The 19,825-nt window shown below is 38.5% G+C and overlaps 1 protein-coding gene across 1 annotated transcript in view; it reads left to right on the forward strand.

Annotated features, from left to right (window-relative positions):
- The first annotated feature begins 19,168 nt into the window (after positions 1-19,168).
- Positions 19,169-19,825, forward strand: part of cttnbp2nlb (CTTNBP2 N-terminal like b) — a 34,094-nt gene continuing 33,437 nt past the window's right edge. Inside the window, exon 1 of the mRNA XM_066703417.1 lies at positions 19,169-19,339. Coding sequence (XP_066559514.1) covers positions 19,259-19,339 — 81 coding nt within the window. The 5' untranslated portion in view covers positions 19,169-19,258. The remainder of the gene's footprint in view (positions 19,340-19,825) is intronic.

Here is a 19,825-nt window from a genome sequence, read left to right on the forward strand (position 1 = left end):
TAACAGGAAGCAACAGACAATACAAGGTTGTACAGCAATCTTCAACCTTGCGTCTTGATCCGGACACTCTTCTGAGGAAATCTCTCACACTGCTATTTACACAGGAGACTGTATTCCTACCAAAGTAGAAAATGTGTACGTAACTTCATTCATCAAATGAAATGCTGCATACCTCACTTGGCAGTTGAGAGCGTTCGAAAAGGCACTCTATCGTGTAACCGTTCATTAATAAGCGGCAAGGGATGTTGATTCCTACGGAGGAGCTCAATTCATCACACACAGCCCGGCCACTGCAGACAAAAGACTGGCTTGGAGATCTCGTGTCTGTCGATACGTGTGCAGTTTTTATCGCAAAGCTATAAAGGTCAAGGTTAGGCTGGTTTCACTCAGCTCTATTTAGATAGAAAGCCTACTCCTATTGCTTTAGTCTATGGTGCATTTGTGCTGTTCTGTGATACAGCATAGTAGAAAGCCTGCCAAGTATTGTGCGAGCCAGAAACAGCCACACTTCAATGTAAGATGGATAGTGTGTCATAATCTACAAAGTGCTTCTCGAACCCATGGTGCTGATGAAAGGTGTTGAACAAACATAAAGTGCTGTTGCTGTGCATCGATGCAGAATGTTTCCAGGCAAAAAAGAGTGCGAGAGAGAGAGAGCAGAAATTAAATATTCACCCGCTGTCTTTCATTAAAATTCATAAAGCACGATGGGTTAAATGAGGCAGGAAAAGAAATTAGCTTATTGGAGAGAGTCAAAATGATTATGTGATTAAATTACCATTTATAATTTCTCTGTCCAGTACTTAACTGCCTGGCTGGTTTGTCCGTTGGAAGGTTCTCTCTCTCTCTCTCTGGTGTGCTAGTAGCTCTCAGTGTTTACCAACACTGTAGGATAAGGAAACGGCTAAGTGACATTGAATGCAAGTTGGTCTCTGTATTTTCACATCTGTTATTTAGTTATTTTTTCCCTTTGCAGCCTATTTATTAGTTTCCTTCTGTAATGTAAGAAGCAGCAATTACCTTGGCATCAACTGGTACCTCGACTCCCACATTGACCCAGGAAGGAGAAATAATTTTGTGTAGCTGGCCCCCTCATACGCCAAAACAAAATGTGTTCCAGCGATACTGAACAAATGCCTGTGAGGTAGCCTGGGAGACACAATGGCTTTCAGAAAAGAAGGTGAAAGATAAGAAAAGTGGTGATTGTGCTCCAGATAATAACAGTGACTTTCAGATTATCTTAATGCACTGCAAAAAAATCCTGAACAAAGCAAAGCGGATTATTCCCTCTCTTTTTTTTGTTAATAAAAGCCTTATTACATGTCTTTGTGCCTATGTGGAATTTTGCCCCATTTTGTACAGACCCATAAGCACTAAAAGCCTTTCCTCGCTTTCAGAGCAGATACGCTACAATCTGAGGCATCTATCTTGTGTTTTTATATATATATATATATATATATACACACACACAATACTACTATCCTCCGTGCAATAGAGCAGCTGTGCACCTGACCTTTTCATTACATCCCTTGCAGCCTCACTCTCTCTCCTCAAGGCATTGCCTTCTTTGTTGGATTCAAATTCAGCTCTTTACTCTGCTTTGTTGGCTTACTCACCGAGGAGCGCTGCTGGGGCTCAACTACAGCAGAACAGCGTGATTGCCTCACATTTTCCCATTGTGTGCCGAGAGCGAGGGAGGAAGGCTGTTGTCGTTGGGCTGAAATCAGAAGCAGTGCTTGTCTACTTCGAAATCTCCGGTTAGCGGAAAAAGGAGAAAAGCGTACAAGGTGAAGTAGCAGAGGGCTCGTGCTTTCACGATGTGTGGGATATAAACCCTGCTTTCGAGATTCTGAGTCTGGCAGGCCGTGAACCATTGGTAACCTTTATTGATGTTAAGGGTGTCACCTTTTATTCCGGCCGGCACTGGTGTGTCCTTGTGGAACCGTAAGAAACATGTTCTGAGAAGAATCCGCCATCGATATTCTGATATCATTTTCTTCTGCATTCAGTCCCCAACACTTCTACTGCCATGTGAGATTTTCTTCCTGGTTTACTCCCCCCAATTTTATGATATGCAAGAACTGTGTGTAAGATATATATTAGACATTCATTCTTTCTTCAGAGACAAACCCAAATGTGAACACTTTTACGAGACCAAAGTTTTGACGACAAAAGCGTACATTTTAATAGTGGCTACATAACACATTTCACACTGTGTGGCAATTTCTGTGAGTCATCATGAATAACAAAATCAATGCCCCCTGTATGAAAATCAATAGCATTCCTGGACTCTGGACTCTGGACTCATAACTGGAAGGTTGTGGGATCAAATCCCGGGTGGGGCAGTGCTGTTGTACCCTTGAGCAAGGTACTTCACTTAGATTGCTCCAGTAAAATGCCCAGCTGTATAAATGGGTACAAATGTAAGTCGCCATGGATAAGAGCATCAGCTAAATAATAATAATAATAATAATTCCTGAATTGTGTGCTAAAATAAATGATTTCTGGGGTGTATTATTGAACATATAGAAAGAGAGACTAAGATAAAGGTTGAATAATGTAAAACTGTAAAGATTACACCAAGCACTGTCTAATATTTAGAACATAAGAACATAAGAAAGTTTACAATCGAGAGGAGGCCATTCGTCCCATTGTGCTCGTTTGGTGTCCATTAATGACTAAGTGATCCAGGGATCCTATCCAGTCTATTTTTAAATGTTCCCAAATTTTCAGCATGTACCACATCGCTTGGGAGTTTGTTCAGATTGTGACAACTCTCTGTTTTGTTTGGTACAACTTTGTGAGAAACGACAGTATAAAATTAAAAGCAAAACAGAATTACTACAATCCAGGCATATATATACTGTACATGTCCACTCTCGTTTATCTGCCACTCGTTAATCAGACAAATTCACAATTCTGCCCAAAATCAACAAGAATGAATTAATTCCCCTTCATTCCTTCTAAAATTACTTGTTAACCTGCCAATTTGCAAACCTACATCCACCAAAGAGGTTTAAACCTCAGTACTTGCATTTAGTACTCGTTAGTCTGCCAAACAATAAGTTGTCCAATGTGAAATGAAAAAGCAGACTCTTGGATACGATAAAATAATAACTTTTTTCATAGACTAATTAAAGTTCACTCACTCACAATTCCATCTCTCAATAATCAGAGACAATAGCAGCAATATCAAGTGACGCTGTGTTATCAATACTTCAGTGAATGGAGAGGTTAAATACAATCAGCCTGAGTGTGCATAGAAGGGATTAACAGATCAATCAAAACATGATACAACTCCAAACTAAAGTGTTGACTATAAACGAAACAGGAACACATAGAATCAAAATTACACACTCAAAACTGATAGAAATCAAGGTGCAAAAACCACTCAACAAGTAAAATAATTACCTTCGATTTAAAAGATAATAAACTCACACACACCTGTAAACCCCCATAGGCAGCGCCAACTATCGAATCGGCAATTACCCCCCCCCCCCCAAGGATCTGATAATATGCTGTACAAAAATATCAATAGCCCACTTGATTAAAACAACCCCTTATTTCTAATGTCCCTCCCCAATAAGATTCAGTAGATATAATTAAACTTAAATGTTGTATTATTTGAGGGAGAATTGTCACAACCGCTAAAGAGAGAAGATGAATGAGAGTGGACCTGTACATCTCATCAGTATCATCATCAACCTATATCGATCCACTGCTGGATGAAGACTCCCCAAGATGTTTCCACTTGCTTCGATCTACAGCTTGTCTTTTCCATGTCAAGTCTGCAAAGTTCATGATCTTACCATCTTTTTTGTGATCGCATTTTGAATCCTGCTTGTTCTCTAGATTGGGTTACTATCTTTCTAAACCTTGTATAGGATGGTAAATAGACTTGCAAGCCTATAGTTCTCCAGATCTTCTTTGTATCCTTTCTTATTAAAGAGATTGACAGTTGCATTTATCTGGTATTTATATATTTCTGAAACACCTCTGTCAGAATCTTCTCAATTTCTTCTCCAGCTTCTTTTAGGATCTCCACTGTGATGTCATCATCTCCAGGTGCTTTTCCATCTTTGATCTTCTTAATGGCACATCCTACGTCTTCTGGAATCACATCTGGTATCTCACGTGTGTTCATTGAGACCTCCTCTACTACTTTACTGCTGTCCTCATTATTATATAGGTTTTGGTTTGATTCTTCCACTCTTCTGATAATCTCATCTCTGTTTTTGATTGCTGTGCCATGATCATTTTTTTCAGGGCAATGGTTTAATTCTCTGTTCCCATTATTTATACACATATACACACACACACACTCCACAAATATCCACAAAGCTCTTAAAGTACATCAGCGAACAACTGGGTAATCACGCATGTACAGAACGATAAACTAACCTACATAATTTCTATCATTCAGCTATAATGAGGGTTTTAAGAGGTTTTCGTCTGTTTGAATAGCTAGGCATCCAAATTAAACTCTATAAAAAACCAGTCAAACACAATACAGGGAAAAACAAAACAAAAAGTAAAGGAAGAGACAAGAGCAGATGTTATATGGCAGCCTGCATGTTTTTCACATTATATTGTTACATTTCAATTGTAGCAACAGTCTTATCAGTGATGGTTGCATTTGTCCTCCAGTGCATTTCTTGGGGAGAAAAATATTGAAAAATATGACATTGGTTTGTGCCCAATAGAAACTGTGTATGAAAGTGTAAATACGTTTCTGTATATGGTAAACTAGTAATACTTAATCTTATCATCTTCTACCTGGAAATCTTTGTTGAAACGTTTTCATATCCGATGTTCTGTACAGAGGATGTGAATATGACTGTAGTGATGCAACTGCTACAGCCAACTGCTAGTATTATTACAGTGTGATTGTGAAAGTCACTTCGAGTGAAAGTAGTAAGATATCTTAGTTCCACCTGAGAAGGCCAACTCAACAATCACTTTTTCAGGGATTAATGTAGCGGATGAAACCATGCAATAAAAGAGTTTATCTGCTCAATAATGTAATAGTTTAAGAGTTGTTCTATAACACTCTGCCTCTGCCAATGCAAGTGTCTTTCCTTTTATCTCTCTGTGTTTCCATCTCAGAAGCAGCAGACAGGTAAATCAAACTGGTGCTGGCTGGTCAGATATGTACAAAAATGCAATGGAAACATACTTTTTGACAAGATAAATAAAAATAAAGAGCTTATTTCAACAACTTACAATTTGTAAGTAGATCAACAGATATTTGAAGAAGTCAAGTTATGTCTACCTTGGACAACTAATCAGCACATATATATAAATCTTATTATATATAAAAAAATATATATTTATTGTTATTTTTTTCCTTTTGTACCTTAGTTGAGAATAATACATTGCTTTGTAGACCCCCCATGAGTATTGCCCCAAGTTGAAGCTGGGGAAACTAAGGCAGCACAGACTATTGTAACCAGCAGGTTAGTCACCTGATCAATCAATTAAAAAATGTAATCCAATTATATTTAAAATGTAAATAAAGGTATTCCAATAAGATCTTTAACTCCTGTCTAGGCAAAATATCAACAATAAGATAATAAAGGAGATTATAAAAACTATTAAATGTGTATTGAACCATTGATAAATTGTGTGCTGGTTGCAATATGAAATATAAATGATAATTCCACCATTGTGAGGTAATATGTGCAGTATGTGGGGCCTATCCCATACAAAGAGTAGTTACAAACAATAGCCTATACCGCTGAAAGATGCATAGAAATAAATGGATGTATGTATGTGTGGAAAATAAGAAATTCATTTTTTCTGCTCATTATATGAGAGGACACTATACAAAGGCGTCCGTTACCCTGTATTGTGATTGCAATAGACCAATTAACCCTGGCAAAGGATGGCCATTGACCTTAAAGGGAACGGGATGAAGAGAACTAGGTTTTCTTTGACACGATAAAGAGATTCCATTAAGAGAAAAAACAGGACCCCAATGAAAACTGGCTGTGGTTTGCCAAGAGCCCAATTGGTCTGTGTCACCATTTGCCAACTTGGCCGGGCTCATTTGCTGGCCCTTGCACTTATTTACTAGCACAAAGCAGCTCAGTTGCCAACAGGAGACACTGAGGGGGAGAAAAAAAATGGACAGGCAATTTTAGCATGATTAAAAAGCACTAAATCAGCATGTTGGTTTCTTTTTTCTGCTTCATTTTTTTCTTCCCAGCTTCACTTGTAAGACAGTGGTGTAATTATGCTGCACTGCCAAGCTATTATTCAAAGGTTTTAGGCACCAGACACAGAGGACATGATTGTCTCATAAAATTAATGAGGCATATTGATTAGCAGAGGAGACGGCGCACTTGGCTTGTGTATTTGTTTAGCGGTGAGCTGTTGCCTGCCAGCTCAGATGTGGCATTGAGGTACGGGCTCAGCAGCTGCTTCTCATTGACGGAGGAAACGACAGGGTTGTGATTCCTGCTTCTTTTCCGTGTGCGTTTATACGTGTGTTTGCTACCTTCATTCTCTCCTCTCTTTCCTTCCTCCCTTTTCTTCAATCCGTACTTTCTTTGCTTTTTTATTTCTTGGTGAAGAACAGGAACATTTTTCACTCTGGCCTCAGCAGCTAAACGAACCCATATGGTTTATTTCCAGAGAATCCATTGAATTTGACCTGAATGGTGGCAATGGTGCTTAAGATATTTTATGGTAGAGAAGCGAGTTAAAGCATTACAGATAGTCTTGCGAAACATCACATTGTCATCTCTTATTAACTGGAGAACTCTTGTTTTTGCTTTATTTCGTATTTCTTTGTAAATCACATTTCTCAGGAGGTCTTTTCCAGAGTTCTTTTTCAAACTGAATTCAGACCAGATTTCCCCAGTTCCATCTGTTTGGTTTTTGCCCCCATCATTGAACTGAGTCTGAAGTGCAGGTTGGGGATATCTTTGTTAATCCTGCTTCCACATTTTCAATCATACAGTGCAATCTCCTTGGAGCATAAGACCATCAGAAAGGTTACAAACAAGAGGAAGCCATTTGGTGCATTTCGCTCATTTACATTGCAGTAGGTAATCGATTCCAGAATGTGATTTAGCCATTTGTGTTACAGGCTAAGAAAGGTCAGCTCTTTCAACCAGACTGCATACAAATAAGACTGAAGGCCAGGGATCATGTTAGTTACCCTCTGGACAGTGTCCTGACACTTGGTGATCAAATTACCCCAAATGCTCTCTTTTTTTTTGTTTTGCACAAGCATTCAATGAAAGGAATCTGTACTTTTATAAATGAATGCTTTAGAATAAGTGGCCGATGAAATAGTGATAGGTGAACAAATGAGGAGACTGACACTAAAGTAAGCTTTTAAGAGAAGGTATATCAGGTTAGCCTGGTGCATAGTCATAATCAGAAAGAAAAACTCAAGCTGAAGATATGTAAGGAGGGCAATAATTAAATGCAGAAAAGTAGCAAGTACAGCATGTTCTCAAATCAACTATATTTGTCATCTATGGGAAAATACATTAAGATGCAGGATCACATTAAGCTTGAATAGCAAACATGGAGATTGCATTTGCACGATTTTTATTATTGGTATTTTTGCTTCCACAGCTTTATCAGAAAAGGTTGTCTCCACGCTATAGGACACAAATTGTGGCCAGGTTCAGTAGCCGTTACAGGAAAAGTCACCCGAAACATTTCCCTTTTCACAACCTGCCAATTTCTGGGAGTTAATCTGAAGCGCTAATTGGAAAGAGAGGTTGTTATTACATTGAAAGTTTGACTTCTAACTTCGCTCCCCTCCCCCATCTCTCCCTCACACACACAGACACCCTCCTCCAGGAATAAATAGCTCATCCTAGCACAATGACTCTGTGATCCTGTGCCAAGCAGCAGATGTAGATAACGTTCCTAAATTACAGAGGGAATTGGCAACAGTGATCTCTGGAATACGTCGGCACTATTTTTACCACGCTGATCAATGCTGCGTTTTGTTTGTCATTGGAGGCTTGGCACATGGAGCAGAACACCAGGTGTGAAATCTATATGAAATATTAATTTGGGTGAGACGCAGATCTGTTCTCCCTCTATCGCAGCCGCGGAGGAGAAGTGGATTTCTTCCTGCTTGGGTAGATGGAAATCAAGTGTGACATTGGGGTTTTCCCACTCCTGAACATTAATTTTAAACTCCATGAAACAAGGAAGAAGTTTTCTGTTGATATCAGCATCTAGAAATGTTTCTGCAAGTGGAAACATCTGGGTATGACACATCTACAGACCTGGTTCTGCTTCATGCTTATTTGTGTATTTCATCTGAAAAATGTCAATCAGAGAAGTGGAGAGAATAAAATACATAGTGAATGCGACGCAAAGCAAGAGAAATCAGCGGAGGGTTTTTACTTTTTGTCTTGAATTGTTTCCTGAATCGTGTTGTTGTGAAAGTTGATTTTGGTAGTTCACATTTTCACGGACTTTGGAGGGACTATGACTGGTATCACAAAATAGATGTCAATTAAATTATCACTGCCATAGATTCAGCACAACCGACAACATTTTCCTCTTCTTCCTCAGCCTGAAAATGTAGCCCTTGTGATGCTTCAGAGATGCCAGTGTGAGTCACAATTAATCCTCAACGTGATCTCAGAAGACTTTGTGACAGCAGGTGTTGACTCCCGGCTTTCAGCACTGAAATAAGTCACAGAGCCTTTGAAAGAGCACTGCTCAGAGGCATTGCTTACCCAGAGTTCAAGCCAGGTGTTAGACACACAGGGAGAACACTCCTGCAATGTCAGAAAGCAGAGCAAAAGAAAGTTGAAAACCAGCAACAAGACGTCGTCTCCTCCAAGGCAAGCCTGATCCCCGAATGAGCTATCAAACAAAATTCTCTAGTCAACCAGACATAATTATGAATTTAGACCAAAAAAAAAGAAAGCTGTAGGAAATGTAGCCTGATTTAAACTGATCTAATTAGAGGGATCTTTCTTTGATTGGTCCTTATTAAAATGCTCAACTTTTGCTCCAATGTTCTAAGTCAGTAGAATTCAGTCGGGTTTTCTTTTGGGGGTGATTAAAAAATGATAATGAAACTAATGCTCTGAAAACTTCAGAAGTTTTCATGTCAAGAATTCATAAAAGGAGAGAAGGTCCCTTCAAGTTTTTGTTGTTGATGTTATGTTTTTTTCATCGGGAATATATGAGAAGAGATTTATTAAATGATCTGTTATGGCTTTCAAAAGTATGATTTGATTCTTTATTCCCAATACTGGCCAACCACTCTAAATGTAAATAAATGCCCCCTGTATTCACTCCTGCATCCATCTCGTTTCCAGCTAAGGCTCCTGTGTTCTGGTTTCCAGGAAGGCCCAGAAGCAGAGGTCAGCTTTGTCAGTTCACTGGGGGTTTCTGAATTTCCCTCTTTGAGACCTCTTTGCTCTAGCCCAGTGGTTTTCAAACCGGTCCTGGAGTACCCCATGCCCTGCTTGTTTTTGTTCCAACCGAGGTCTCAATTGCTTAATTGAATCCTTAATTGAACTAACAAAGCAATATACAGTTAAATTAAGCAATTAAGACCTCGGTTGGAACAAAAACCAGCAGGGCAGGGGGTACTCCAGGACCGGTTTGAAAACTACTGCTCTAGCCTAAAATGTATTTGTTATTACCGGACCCTAAACATATATGGCTAAAGGCTGGGTTCACAACGTATGATTTTAATGAAATGATTGGATAGTTATCGGCAGTTGTTTGGCAACTTGTCTTACTGCTTCAGAACCCATACTGGTACAGTTGTGAGGAACAAAACCCACACGCATCCTCAGAAACAAGTCAGGCACAGGGTCACTATTGCACAATAAGCCAAGAAAGTCAACTTTGAAGCAAGCTTAACTTGTTGTTGGATTGGGAGTTGGAGCATGCATGGCTACAGAATAAATACTCACATTGGAAGCAATACCATGTGGACTGCAAAACCTTTTTCACAGTGAAGCCACTAAAGAGCCCCTAAGCTAACACTGTTCTGCTGCTCTGTTTCTTCTGCCTTTTTGTGCCCACAGCACGTCTTCGACTTTTCCACTACTGTCCCTTCTCTGTATCGAGTTTTTGTCAATGGCGTATCAGTCAGCCAGTTCCTTGATGAACAAATGCACCGGTGCTGTAATATGTCCCTGTTCTTTGCGCCGTGTCTCTGTAACACTGTGTCAAGGGCTGCATGTGTCAAGGAAGATCAAGCCAGGAATGACAATGAATCTCCAGAGCTCACATCCTGACCTATTTCTCTGAGCAGAAGAAACGGTTGTTTCAGGATTGGGATTGCATCTCGCAGACTAAGGACACTTCAGCATCCTACTCTTTTAAGAAGATGAACATAGTTAAGTTGTCAGTGCTTCAAAATTTCAAAGGGCCCACCAAAACATAATACTCAAGCACTTACTAAAAACGCATCTTTTCAGACAGTACTTGTAATTTAGTCATTTACTCTCCTATAAGATAGGACTTACACAACTTACACCTGGACAAGGATGTCTGCTAATAAATAAATAAATAAATAAATAAATAAATAAATAAATAAATAAAAATACATGTCTGGTACCCAGATAGCAGTCTGGTTCTTATATTACGTTGTATGACTCACTAGGGTTTATTTATTTGGGACTATTTAAGTATTGATGCATCAATTCAATACTGAACTAAAGTACAGAGCAAAAGTGTGGCACATTTTAATTTTGCCCTGCAGTATTCAACTGATTTCTCCAGGCAAGATTTGTTTTGAATTTAATAGATTTTGTTTCTTACAACAAAGTATTTCTGGTTATAGATGAGATGTTGTTTTTTCAATCATCAGACTCATGTATCCACTGGCATGCATTACGGTAGGCTAGCCTTTCTTTCTGTGGAAGTGATTCAGTTGTTTTGTTGCTGCATTACGAACAGCTGAATTCAAGTTAGCGTGGTACAGATGGGACTTTTGATTGGTATTTTTATAAGGTTACAAGACAGTTCTTTTTTAATTGAAGCTCCAAAAATAGAGGTCCCCAATTAAGAACATTGAAGTTAGTCCCGAAACAGCCTATTAGACAGAGATTGTGCTGAAGTGGTGAGGTGCCCTGCCTGTGAGGCAGAGACAGCCACTAATTATTCGTTAACCAAAGAGACTGCTCCCACAATCACTGAGACTTTATAATAGTACTGTTCTGCTTCATTGTGCTCACACAAAGACAGATCCCTTGTTTCATTTTAGGGAATAATATAAACCTTTTTGCAGAATCTGTAACATCTGTACGTGAGTCACAAAAATAGCTGCTAAACTGTAGTAATAATTTCCAGATAAGAGTTTTAGCATTTATAAAGTTAACAGAGACAGACATTTACAATCGGCCACAGTAGATTTGAGATATTTTAACAATAACCAGCACAACTGCATTTGTATTATTATGTTATGTATTTTAGACAATGATTTGGAAAGCTCTTAGTGGCAGGAAGTACTTAATGTGTTCTTGTAACCACTTTAATATCAATTTGAAAGTTTTCTGGAAGCTAGTGCAAATATCTGAGCACTAGCATAGTTTGTTGGGAAGTCAGTTATCTGTTGCCTAAGCAAGCTTAGTGCCTTTTAAATTAATAATTGGACAATAACACAAAACAACAATTTGTTGTAACAGATTGCTTCTAACAAAGTTGCCATTTGTGCATTGTAACACAAACACACTATCATCCCCAGCCAGACCCAATTGTTTGGGAGCAGTACTACCAGCTGAGTAAATGTGTGTTTCCTTTTATTACCGTATTTTTAATATGCTTAATGAGAGCTTCACAGCACAGTGTAGCTCTTTACATTTTGCGGACTGGGAGTTGTAGTTGTGGTTTTGGCAAGCTTACTTAATCCACATACTTACGCAGGAGACAAAATCTCTGGGTATCAGAAAAGAGCATTTATTCACGGGCCCACCCACCAACTCTGCTCTCAGATTTTTTCCAGTAGAAAATGTACTTAAGCATGTGCATATCTGGGACATAGTGACTGAAAACAGATGGGAAGCACTGACGCAACACTTGCGGATACATACGGAGAATGGAAATTATAGGTTTGTCTAGCTGTTTACTTGTGCTTGAAAACCGTAACCACACATTGATGGGGTTTAATTAAACTACCACTGGCAAATGATCATTATCGCCAACAAGCGTGTATGTACCATGAAGAGACAAATGGGATTGTGCGCTGGTCTGTCATTTTTTATCGTTTTCTGAGACTGTGGTTATATTGATCTTGTTGGAAAAGATGAGTGTGTTGAAAATGCGGCATCGGCTGCCATCGATCTCCCTCATTACTGTTCTGCTAATATCTCTTTCAGCGTTTCTAGCACACCACACACGCTGTTGCACTACACCCTCCTCGGCAGCATGCGGTGGGTTGAGTAGCGTTGTGCTGACATCTGCTGGAGTGTCCTTCAATCTGCAAGGGTTGGAGAAAGAAAGAAAGATTTTCAACATTTGCATATTTATATTAGAAGGAAAAAGGGCATCTCTTCTGGATACGGAGATCAATATTAATTGACATTGAAGTTCCGTGGCAGCATTTAACATTTCAGCAGCGCTTAACCCCTGACTTTATTCCACGTCTGCCTGTCTCTAGAACTTCTCATCTTGATGAAACGTTGTCTGATGTTGTCCTGGATGCAGTTCACCCCAAAGACTTATTCCAGGTCTGAAGGGAATGTCCTACTGAGAGACTGAGGACCTGAACCTTTTCACCCTGGAACAGAGGAGACTACATGGGGACTTGATCCAAGTCTTCAAAATCATGAAAGGCATCGACCACATCAAACCAGAGGAGCTTTTCCAGATCAGCAGGGACACACGCACCCGGGGACACAAATGGAAATTGGGCTTCAAGGCATTCAAGACAGAAAACAGGAGACACTTCTTCACACAGAGAGGTGTCACAATCTGAACAAACTCCCCAGCGATGTGGCTGAAGAGACAATTTGGGAACATTCAAAAATAGACTGGATAGGATCCTTGGATCACTTAGTTATTAATGGACATCAAATGAGCACGATGGGGCAAAGGGCCTCCTCTCGATTGTACACTTTCTTATGTTCTTATGAATGACCCCTGACACACACACAATGCTCAAAGTAACAATCATCTGAACTCTTGCAGTTTTCTGCACTGAGGATGACCAGACATAAAGGCTACAGTCTCACATTAGTGTATTATAACTATGAATACAGGCTGTGAATGGACAGTCTAGCCAATCATTTTACAACAAAACAGTAGCAGTTGGTTGTTTTATGCTGCCTGTGTTCTACCTTTAAATTCCACAGCAGCGCAAGGTAACAACTAGCTCCACGTCACATGTAAAGGCTTATATCTCCCCCCGGGGCTTCGCCCTCCATTTTCTTGTCAATCCGGGTTGCCACAAATTCAGATGCAGGGAGATAGATGGTTCTCCTGTCCAGGGCTGACGAGAGAGTGCATGGGGATGCACAACAGAGTGACTGTGGAAAGGATGGAGAGCAGAACTGGCAGGGATAATGCTACGGCTATGAAAGATGAACACGGGGGCTGTGTGAGAGGTCCAGCAAATAACTACAGTTGATGATGCGGGGGAGCAGTGAGGTCACGAAGCCAATTGCTGCGACTCCCAGCGCTGCCTGCAGTAACTTTAATCACTGAGCACCTTCTGAGGGAGTTCTCACTCAAGAGAAAGCAACTCGACCCTGTGTGTGTGTGTGATTATACAGGAGACACAAAGGCAAGGTGCCTGTCCCACTGCCGGCATCACAATGGACTTGTCGAGATTCAGTTCTGACTGTTAGGCATTTCTCTGATTCCTATACATGCACGTTGCGTAGCTCACGTGGGTGGGTGCCAAGGAGTATATCTGGGCTTAGCATCCGCTATTGTTGTAGTGTTTAGGTGCTGGGCCTGTGTTTAGGTTGTTGTTGGGTCTTTTGGAGAATTTTGAGTTTGTATTAAGTTATCAGAAGAATTTAGGTTTCTAAGTTTTGTGTGCAAGTTGAGCAGGGATGTGAGTTAAAAACTATATAAATATATATATATATATATATATATATATATATATATATATATATAGCTCATATTACTAATTGCCTACATTCTCTTCTGAATCATTAAGTAAATAAATCTACTAGTAGTTAAAAAAAGTAGTGTTCTGCCTTGCAATTATTAAGAAAATTGTATACCCCGATCAGTATGACTTGTAGGAGCTATGAATTATGAATATAGCTCACGGAGTTGGATACCCCATAGGGTTTAAATGAACTGTGAAGCACGGATGGTATTTGTAAACAGGCCGAATGTGAATTTTAAAGGTGGATGTAATTGCTTAGAAGTTTTCACCTAACGACCACTGGGACTTCGTTAATGAACAGTGCTGAAAGAGAGAACAGTAACTTTGGTAATTTTCCATTCAATAGGATAGAAACCGGCCTGCATTCCAATGCATGTTGGGGCTGCGAGAGCTTTGAGCTGTGTGAAATTGCGAACGCTCCTTTAAAACGATCTGCCTTATTAAAATCAATATGTTTACTTATAACACCCCCTTCGGCTGCAGAAAGCAGCTTTTCTCCTGCTGAGATTGTGTCAGCAAAAGCAATGAACTATCGTGAAGCCGGACTTCAAACAGACTCTGGCTTTGAGTGTGTTGAGTAGTTCTCTAAATTTAATAACTAAATAATATCAACCAGTGACAACCGTAAAAATAAAATAATTATTTCACTCTAGTACATTAAAAAAGAGCCAGACAACACAGACCTACAACATGAACCCTACTAATTGTATATAGACAACCAAATTTAAATGATTGCATCCTGAATGTCCTAATCGGTACTAGGTAGTTGCTCTTGCATCCCTGCTGAATTATAGTGGTGGTCTGTAGCAGGCAATAGAAAGAAGGCATTTGAAATGTTCTTTCTTAGAATTTAGAAATAATACAATGATACATAAAACATTTGATACATAAAACAGCTTTTTAATCACATTCCCTATCCTGGAGGCAAAGAGGAAACTAATTTTAAGCTCAAGAATAATTAATACAGAAGCCATTTGCTGTTTTTATGAAAACAATTTCACAGTAACTATAATCTGACAAAGAGTTGTTATTCTTTCAATTACACAAGTGCCCCGAGATACTGTTTCTCAAATTGCTCTGAATGCAAGTTTCACACAAAAATGCACAAAGAAAACCTTTATACAAACACCAAGCTGTTGTTCCTGTTGTATAATTATATCAAATAGTAGTGGAGACTATACTTACAAGGAAACTTGTTTCATCTCAATGCTTACTAACTTTCTGACATTAGAAGACACTTTAATTTTCATTCTCTGGCTGGATCTTAATTATGTGTCAAAATCTCCTCTTAAGTATGTTCATCAAACGGTCAGTGATCAAGGAGGCTACTTTCCTCAGAACATAGTATAACTAAAATGTCTTCAAAACTGATTGGCAATACAGTTTAAAAAATATATATGCAACATAATTTCTTAAGCTCCTTTCCTCCCTGAGATGTGAATAATATTATAAGGATATGTTAAATTATATGAGTTTATCATTCTATGGTTTAAGACAGGGGTTCCCAAACCGGTCCTGGGGGACCCCCTACCCTGCTGCTTTTTGTTCCAACCAAGCTCTCAATTACTTAATTGAACCTGAATTGACAATCTGCTTAGATTTTACTTTTTAAATTGTGTAAGAAAATTGTGTTTTCTTCAATATGTTTTTTAATATAATTCTATACTTAACTTAAAACCCCTACTGTTTAAAATAATTAAAAGTCTCTGATTTAGGAAATTATTAGTTCAATTAAGGGTTCAATTAAGTAATTGAGAGCTCGGTTGGAACAAGAACCAGCAGGGTAGGGGGTCCCCCAGGACCGGTTTGGGAACCACTGGTTTAAGAGCAAGTAGTGGGGTTACAAAACTAGACAAATTGGAGTGTTATTTAAAAGAAAGTATTTGACGACAAAGAAACGTTTAGAGTATCTACAAAAAAAATCAACATGTCCACATATAAAATGTAGGGAAACCATGTAATGTAACTGAAGACAAATTACTAAGTATCCAATACATAAATGATACTTTGTAGGTGGGGAAGGCAAGGCATATTTATGTTTGCTTTATGTAGGTCTACCCCCTAACAGTGTCACATCTCTATGTTCTGTAAAATGGCTGTATAACACAGAGTAGGGTTGGGCATTTGAAGTGTTTTCACTATTCCAATAATAATATTTTTTTTCTTTTTCTCGAATATTCGAATATTTCGGTGTGATAGCAGGTGTGATATACATAGCGGTACTGTGTGACAGCTCCGCGCCGGAGAGGGAACCAGCCATGGTGACCAGATTTTCAAAAATAGAAACCAAACAAGAAAAATTACATCACTAAAAAATATGGTAATTTAAAAACTACAAATGTTTTAATCTCGCAGAATTCCACTTTACTCTCAGAAGTATTTGAATGCTTCAATTTGAACGCTTTGAATATTCCTGCCAATCCCTAATACAAAAGCTATTGCTCCCACGAAAGATATTTATGTATTTATTTATTTATTTTCAGGTGGCAGCAAAACGCTTGTGTACTTGTATAACAGAGCAACATGGACATAGTAAACATACTGTAATAAACTGGAGATTCAAAGGTGCAGTGACTATTACATCACTTAAGGCTTATCTCCTACAGCCAGGCTTTAGAATCGCTACATTATATTGTTAGTTAAAACTGATGTAAAGACAATTATGACAGAAATAGAATTAAAACTGTAGTTACCGAATCACTTCCCCCACTGAAGACTGTGGATGTTTGTATTTAAATACTATAACAAGGAACTTGTACTGTTGTGAAAACAGCTCTGCTTGTTCACATTTTGAAACTCTAGCGAACATTCGACTAATATTGTTCACATTCCATTATTTTTGTATTCGATTATTCGAATACTTAAAACAATGCCGCCCCAGTGCGAACTCTCCTATTGTAATGCAACACAATATAATTTGAAAACAAAGTAACTACTGACTAAAGGTGTGATTCATAGTCTGGTAACGTTTAATGTGAATGCAGTGTATTCAACTGGATGATAGGCTAAACAATAGCTAACTGAAAAGCGCTTTTCTTTCCCACCAGATGGCGTTAATATTCCAATTGTATTAATCGCATGCTAAAATCAGAGTAGTGTGGTGTGGTGCACTGTGGCAAAACAGTATAAAGTGTAAATCGGTGCAAAAAACGGTTGTGTACTGTGGTAGCCTATTAACACACTAAAGTATAGTTCCATAGAAACCACAATCCGTGAAAAAAAAAAAGAAACTGCGAAGAGACTACACTAATTATCGCAAGTGTGTCTATTTTAAAATATTTTAACAGTGATATGATGTACATGATTGGGATAAGTAGGAGGTATGGAGACATAAAACTCATGAAAGTGATAGAGGGGAAATGCGATGCGACAATTGAAAACTCTGGGTCTCTGCTTTCTGGTTTAAATCTAACCCCTCTGGCTCCGAAAAAAAAGAACAAGAGCTAATAGCAGGTAGGTCAGTGTCCGTGCAAATATGTACACAATAATTATATGTACAGAAGCGATGTATGTACAGTACAGCGTTGTGGGGGAAATGGGGAATCGTTGGGTACAAATAATGGATTTTTTGGGTCCGTATGACACTTTTTAATCTGCATTGTTATTTTTGGGCGGGTATGTAAGAATACTTAATACTTTATTAGAGTAGTACAGTGTTATTCTGTAGTTCTGTTACATGCACACTGCTGTATTATGACTGATTCTGACATACATATATTTCTAGTTACTATCGTGGACACGAACAAACCTGTTTTTACCTCTACTACAGTCACATACTATAATTTATGCATACAACTCCAAACCTAAATTCTAGGGCTTGCACTAACCTACAAACTGTCACTGACAGTAGCCTGCATACTTCCAAACAATACACATTTAACAAGGTTTATGCAGCGTTACATTGTTACTTGGGATCTTGTTATGTGATTGAAGGCAATATAAATCGCCGTTTACTAGGTTTAACGAGTATTGCTGGGTACTAGATTCGCCACAGGGCATCAGATTTGGAGAGTGAATCCCAGTCGATTTTATTGTCAGGGAAAGAGTTAATCCCGAGGAGTCGTGTAGAAAATAAAGCCTAGCGGGGGAAGACAACTGGGATTGCCGATGGAAAGAGAAATCAATAATGACAGCAGCTTCATTCTTCTGGGTTAGTTTATGAAGTCGATGCCTGTGGACAAATAGCATCCAGTGGCCCGGACACGGATTATTCACTTCTCATCTCTCCGTTTAGTTTTATTTATACATATTCATCATATAATAATAACTCATATTATAACCGGGCAACGCTTTTATTTGTATTTTTCATGGAACTTCACTGTTGGAAGATGCTCTTTGTTAGCATCATGATATACAGAAGTATATAGACCTATACAACAAATATAAACACACAAAAATAGACCAATACTTAATTGAGTGTTATTTCGCCATTGTTTAATTATTGCATGTTTATCATTTATAGCAGACACCCAAACCCAGGTCAACTTAATTGTCACCAGAAACATAATAATAATAATAATAATAATAATAATAATAATAATAATAATAATAATAATAATTATTATTATTATTATTATTATTATTATTATTATTATGATGATTATTATTTCAAATACTATCGCTTTAAATATCTGTCAAATTCTAATATTTGTGTATATTAACATTATGTGGGGGGTGGGGACATATATATATATATATATATATATATATATATATATATATATATATAAGTACCAACAGGTTCAAACGTTGAAAATAAACATTTATTTCAATCCGCTGTCACTTTCCAGTTAATCCACTGAAAATTATAGGAGTAATTCCAATGCCTGTGTCCTTTCATTCGCTATTCCAGCTGTACACAGACTACATAAACAATGTTAAACTGTTACTTTAGCACTAGGACCCCCTACTAAACTTCATGCAATCAATCTCGAAGGGGACGCCCACCAATTAAAGGAGAAAAGCTACATTGTAGCCATGAGGAATAGGCAGGAAATGACGTCATCAATCAGAGCTCGCAGGAGACGCGAGGAAGAAAAAAATCCAAACAAAGAGCCCGAGCCACGCGACAGCCCCCGGCCCGCCCCCGCCGTCGCCCCGGGCTCTGATTGGACAGCCCTCGGAAATCCCTCTCGCCCATTGGACGAACGGGTTCTCAGTTATCTGTCTTTAGTTTCCGCAGGACTGGTAATGCGCTCGGGATTTTTTTTTTTTTTTACATTTTTTTTTTGCATGGGGAAAATTAAAGAAGCAGGAGCGGGGCGCATGAAGGTACGATGCTGTTTGATTTTTATTTTTCATTGCCGTTGAGTCAGTGCAGATTACATGTATGTACACGTGTTAAAGAGAAAACATCCGACAACTTACAAAGTTACAAAGTAGAGACTTTAAATCAGATGTAAATAAGATACAGTAACTCCAACTCTGTAACTGAGCAGCAGGTAAAGTTACATTAGTATTACTGTTTTACAAATAATGTCAGATTATATTCTCATAGCGGCGATAACTTCCTATTTCACTTCTATTATCCCATTTGCATTAGCATCAGTAATAGTTGATCAATAGTTGATTTTAGCATCCAAAAGTTTATACCGGACAATAATAGTACCTACTTTGTATGTCCGTAAAATAGTTGTTAAATCTGAGTTTCACTCCAGTCAGGATGAATTAGCTTCTGGGACAGTGTCAGGGCAAAACTAAGACCAGCATATGAATAATGATGCTTATTATACGAGAATGAAGGGGTTATTAGAGCCC

Source organism: Amia ocellicauda, chromosome 5 (genome assembly GCF_036373705.1).
Source record: "Amia ocellicauda isolate fAmiCal2 chromosome 5, fAmiCal2.hap1, whole genome shotgun sequence".
Classification (NCBI taxonomy): Eukaryota; Metazoa; Chordata; class Actinopteri; order Amiiformes; family Amiidae; genus Amia; species Amia ocellicauda.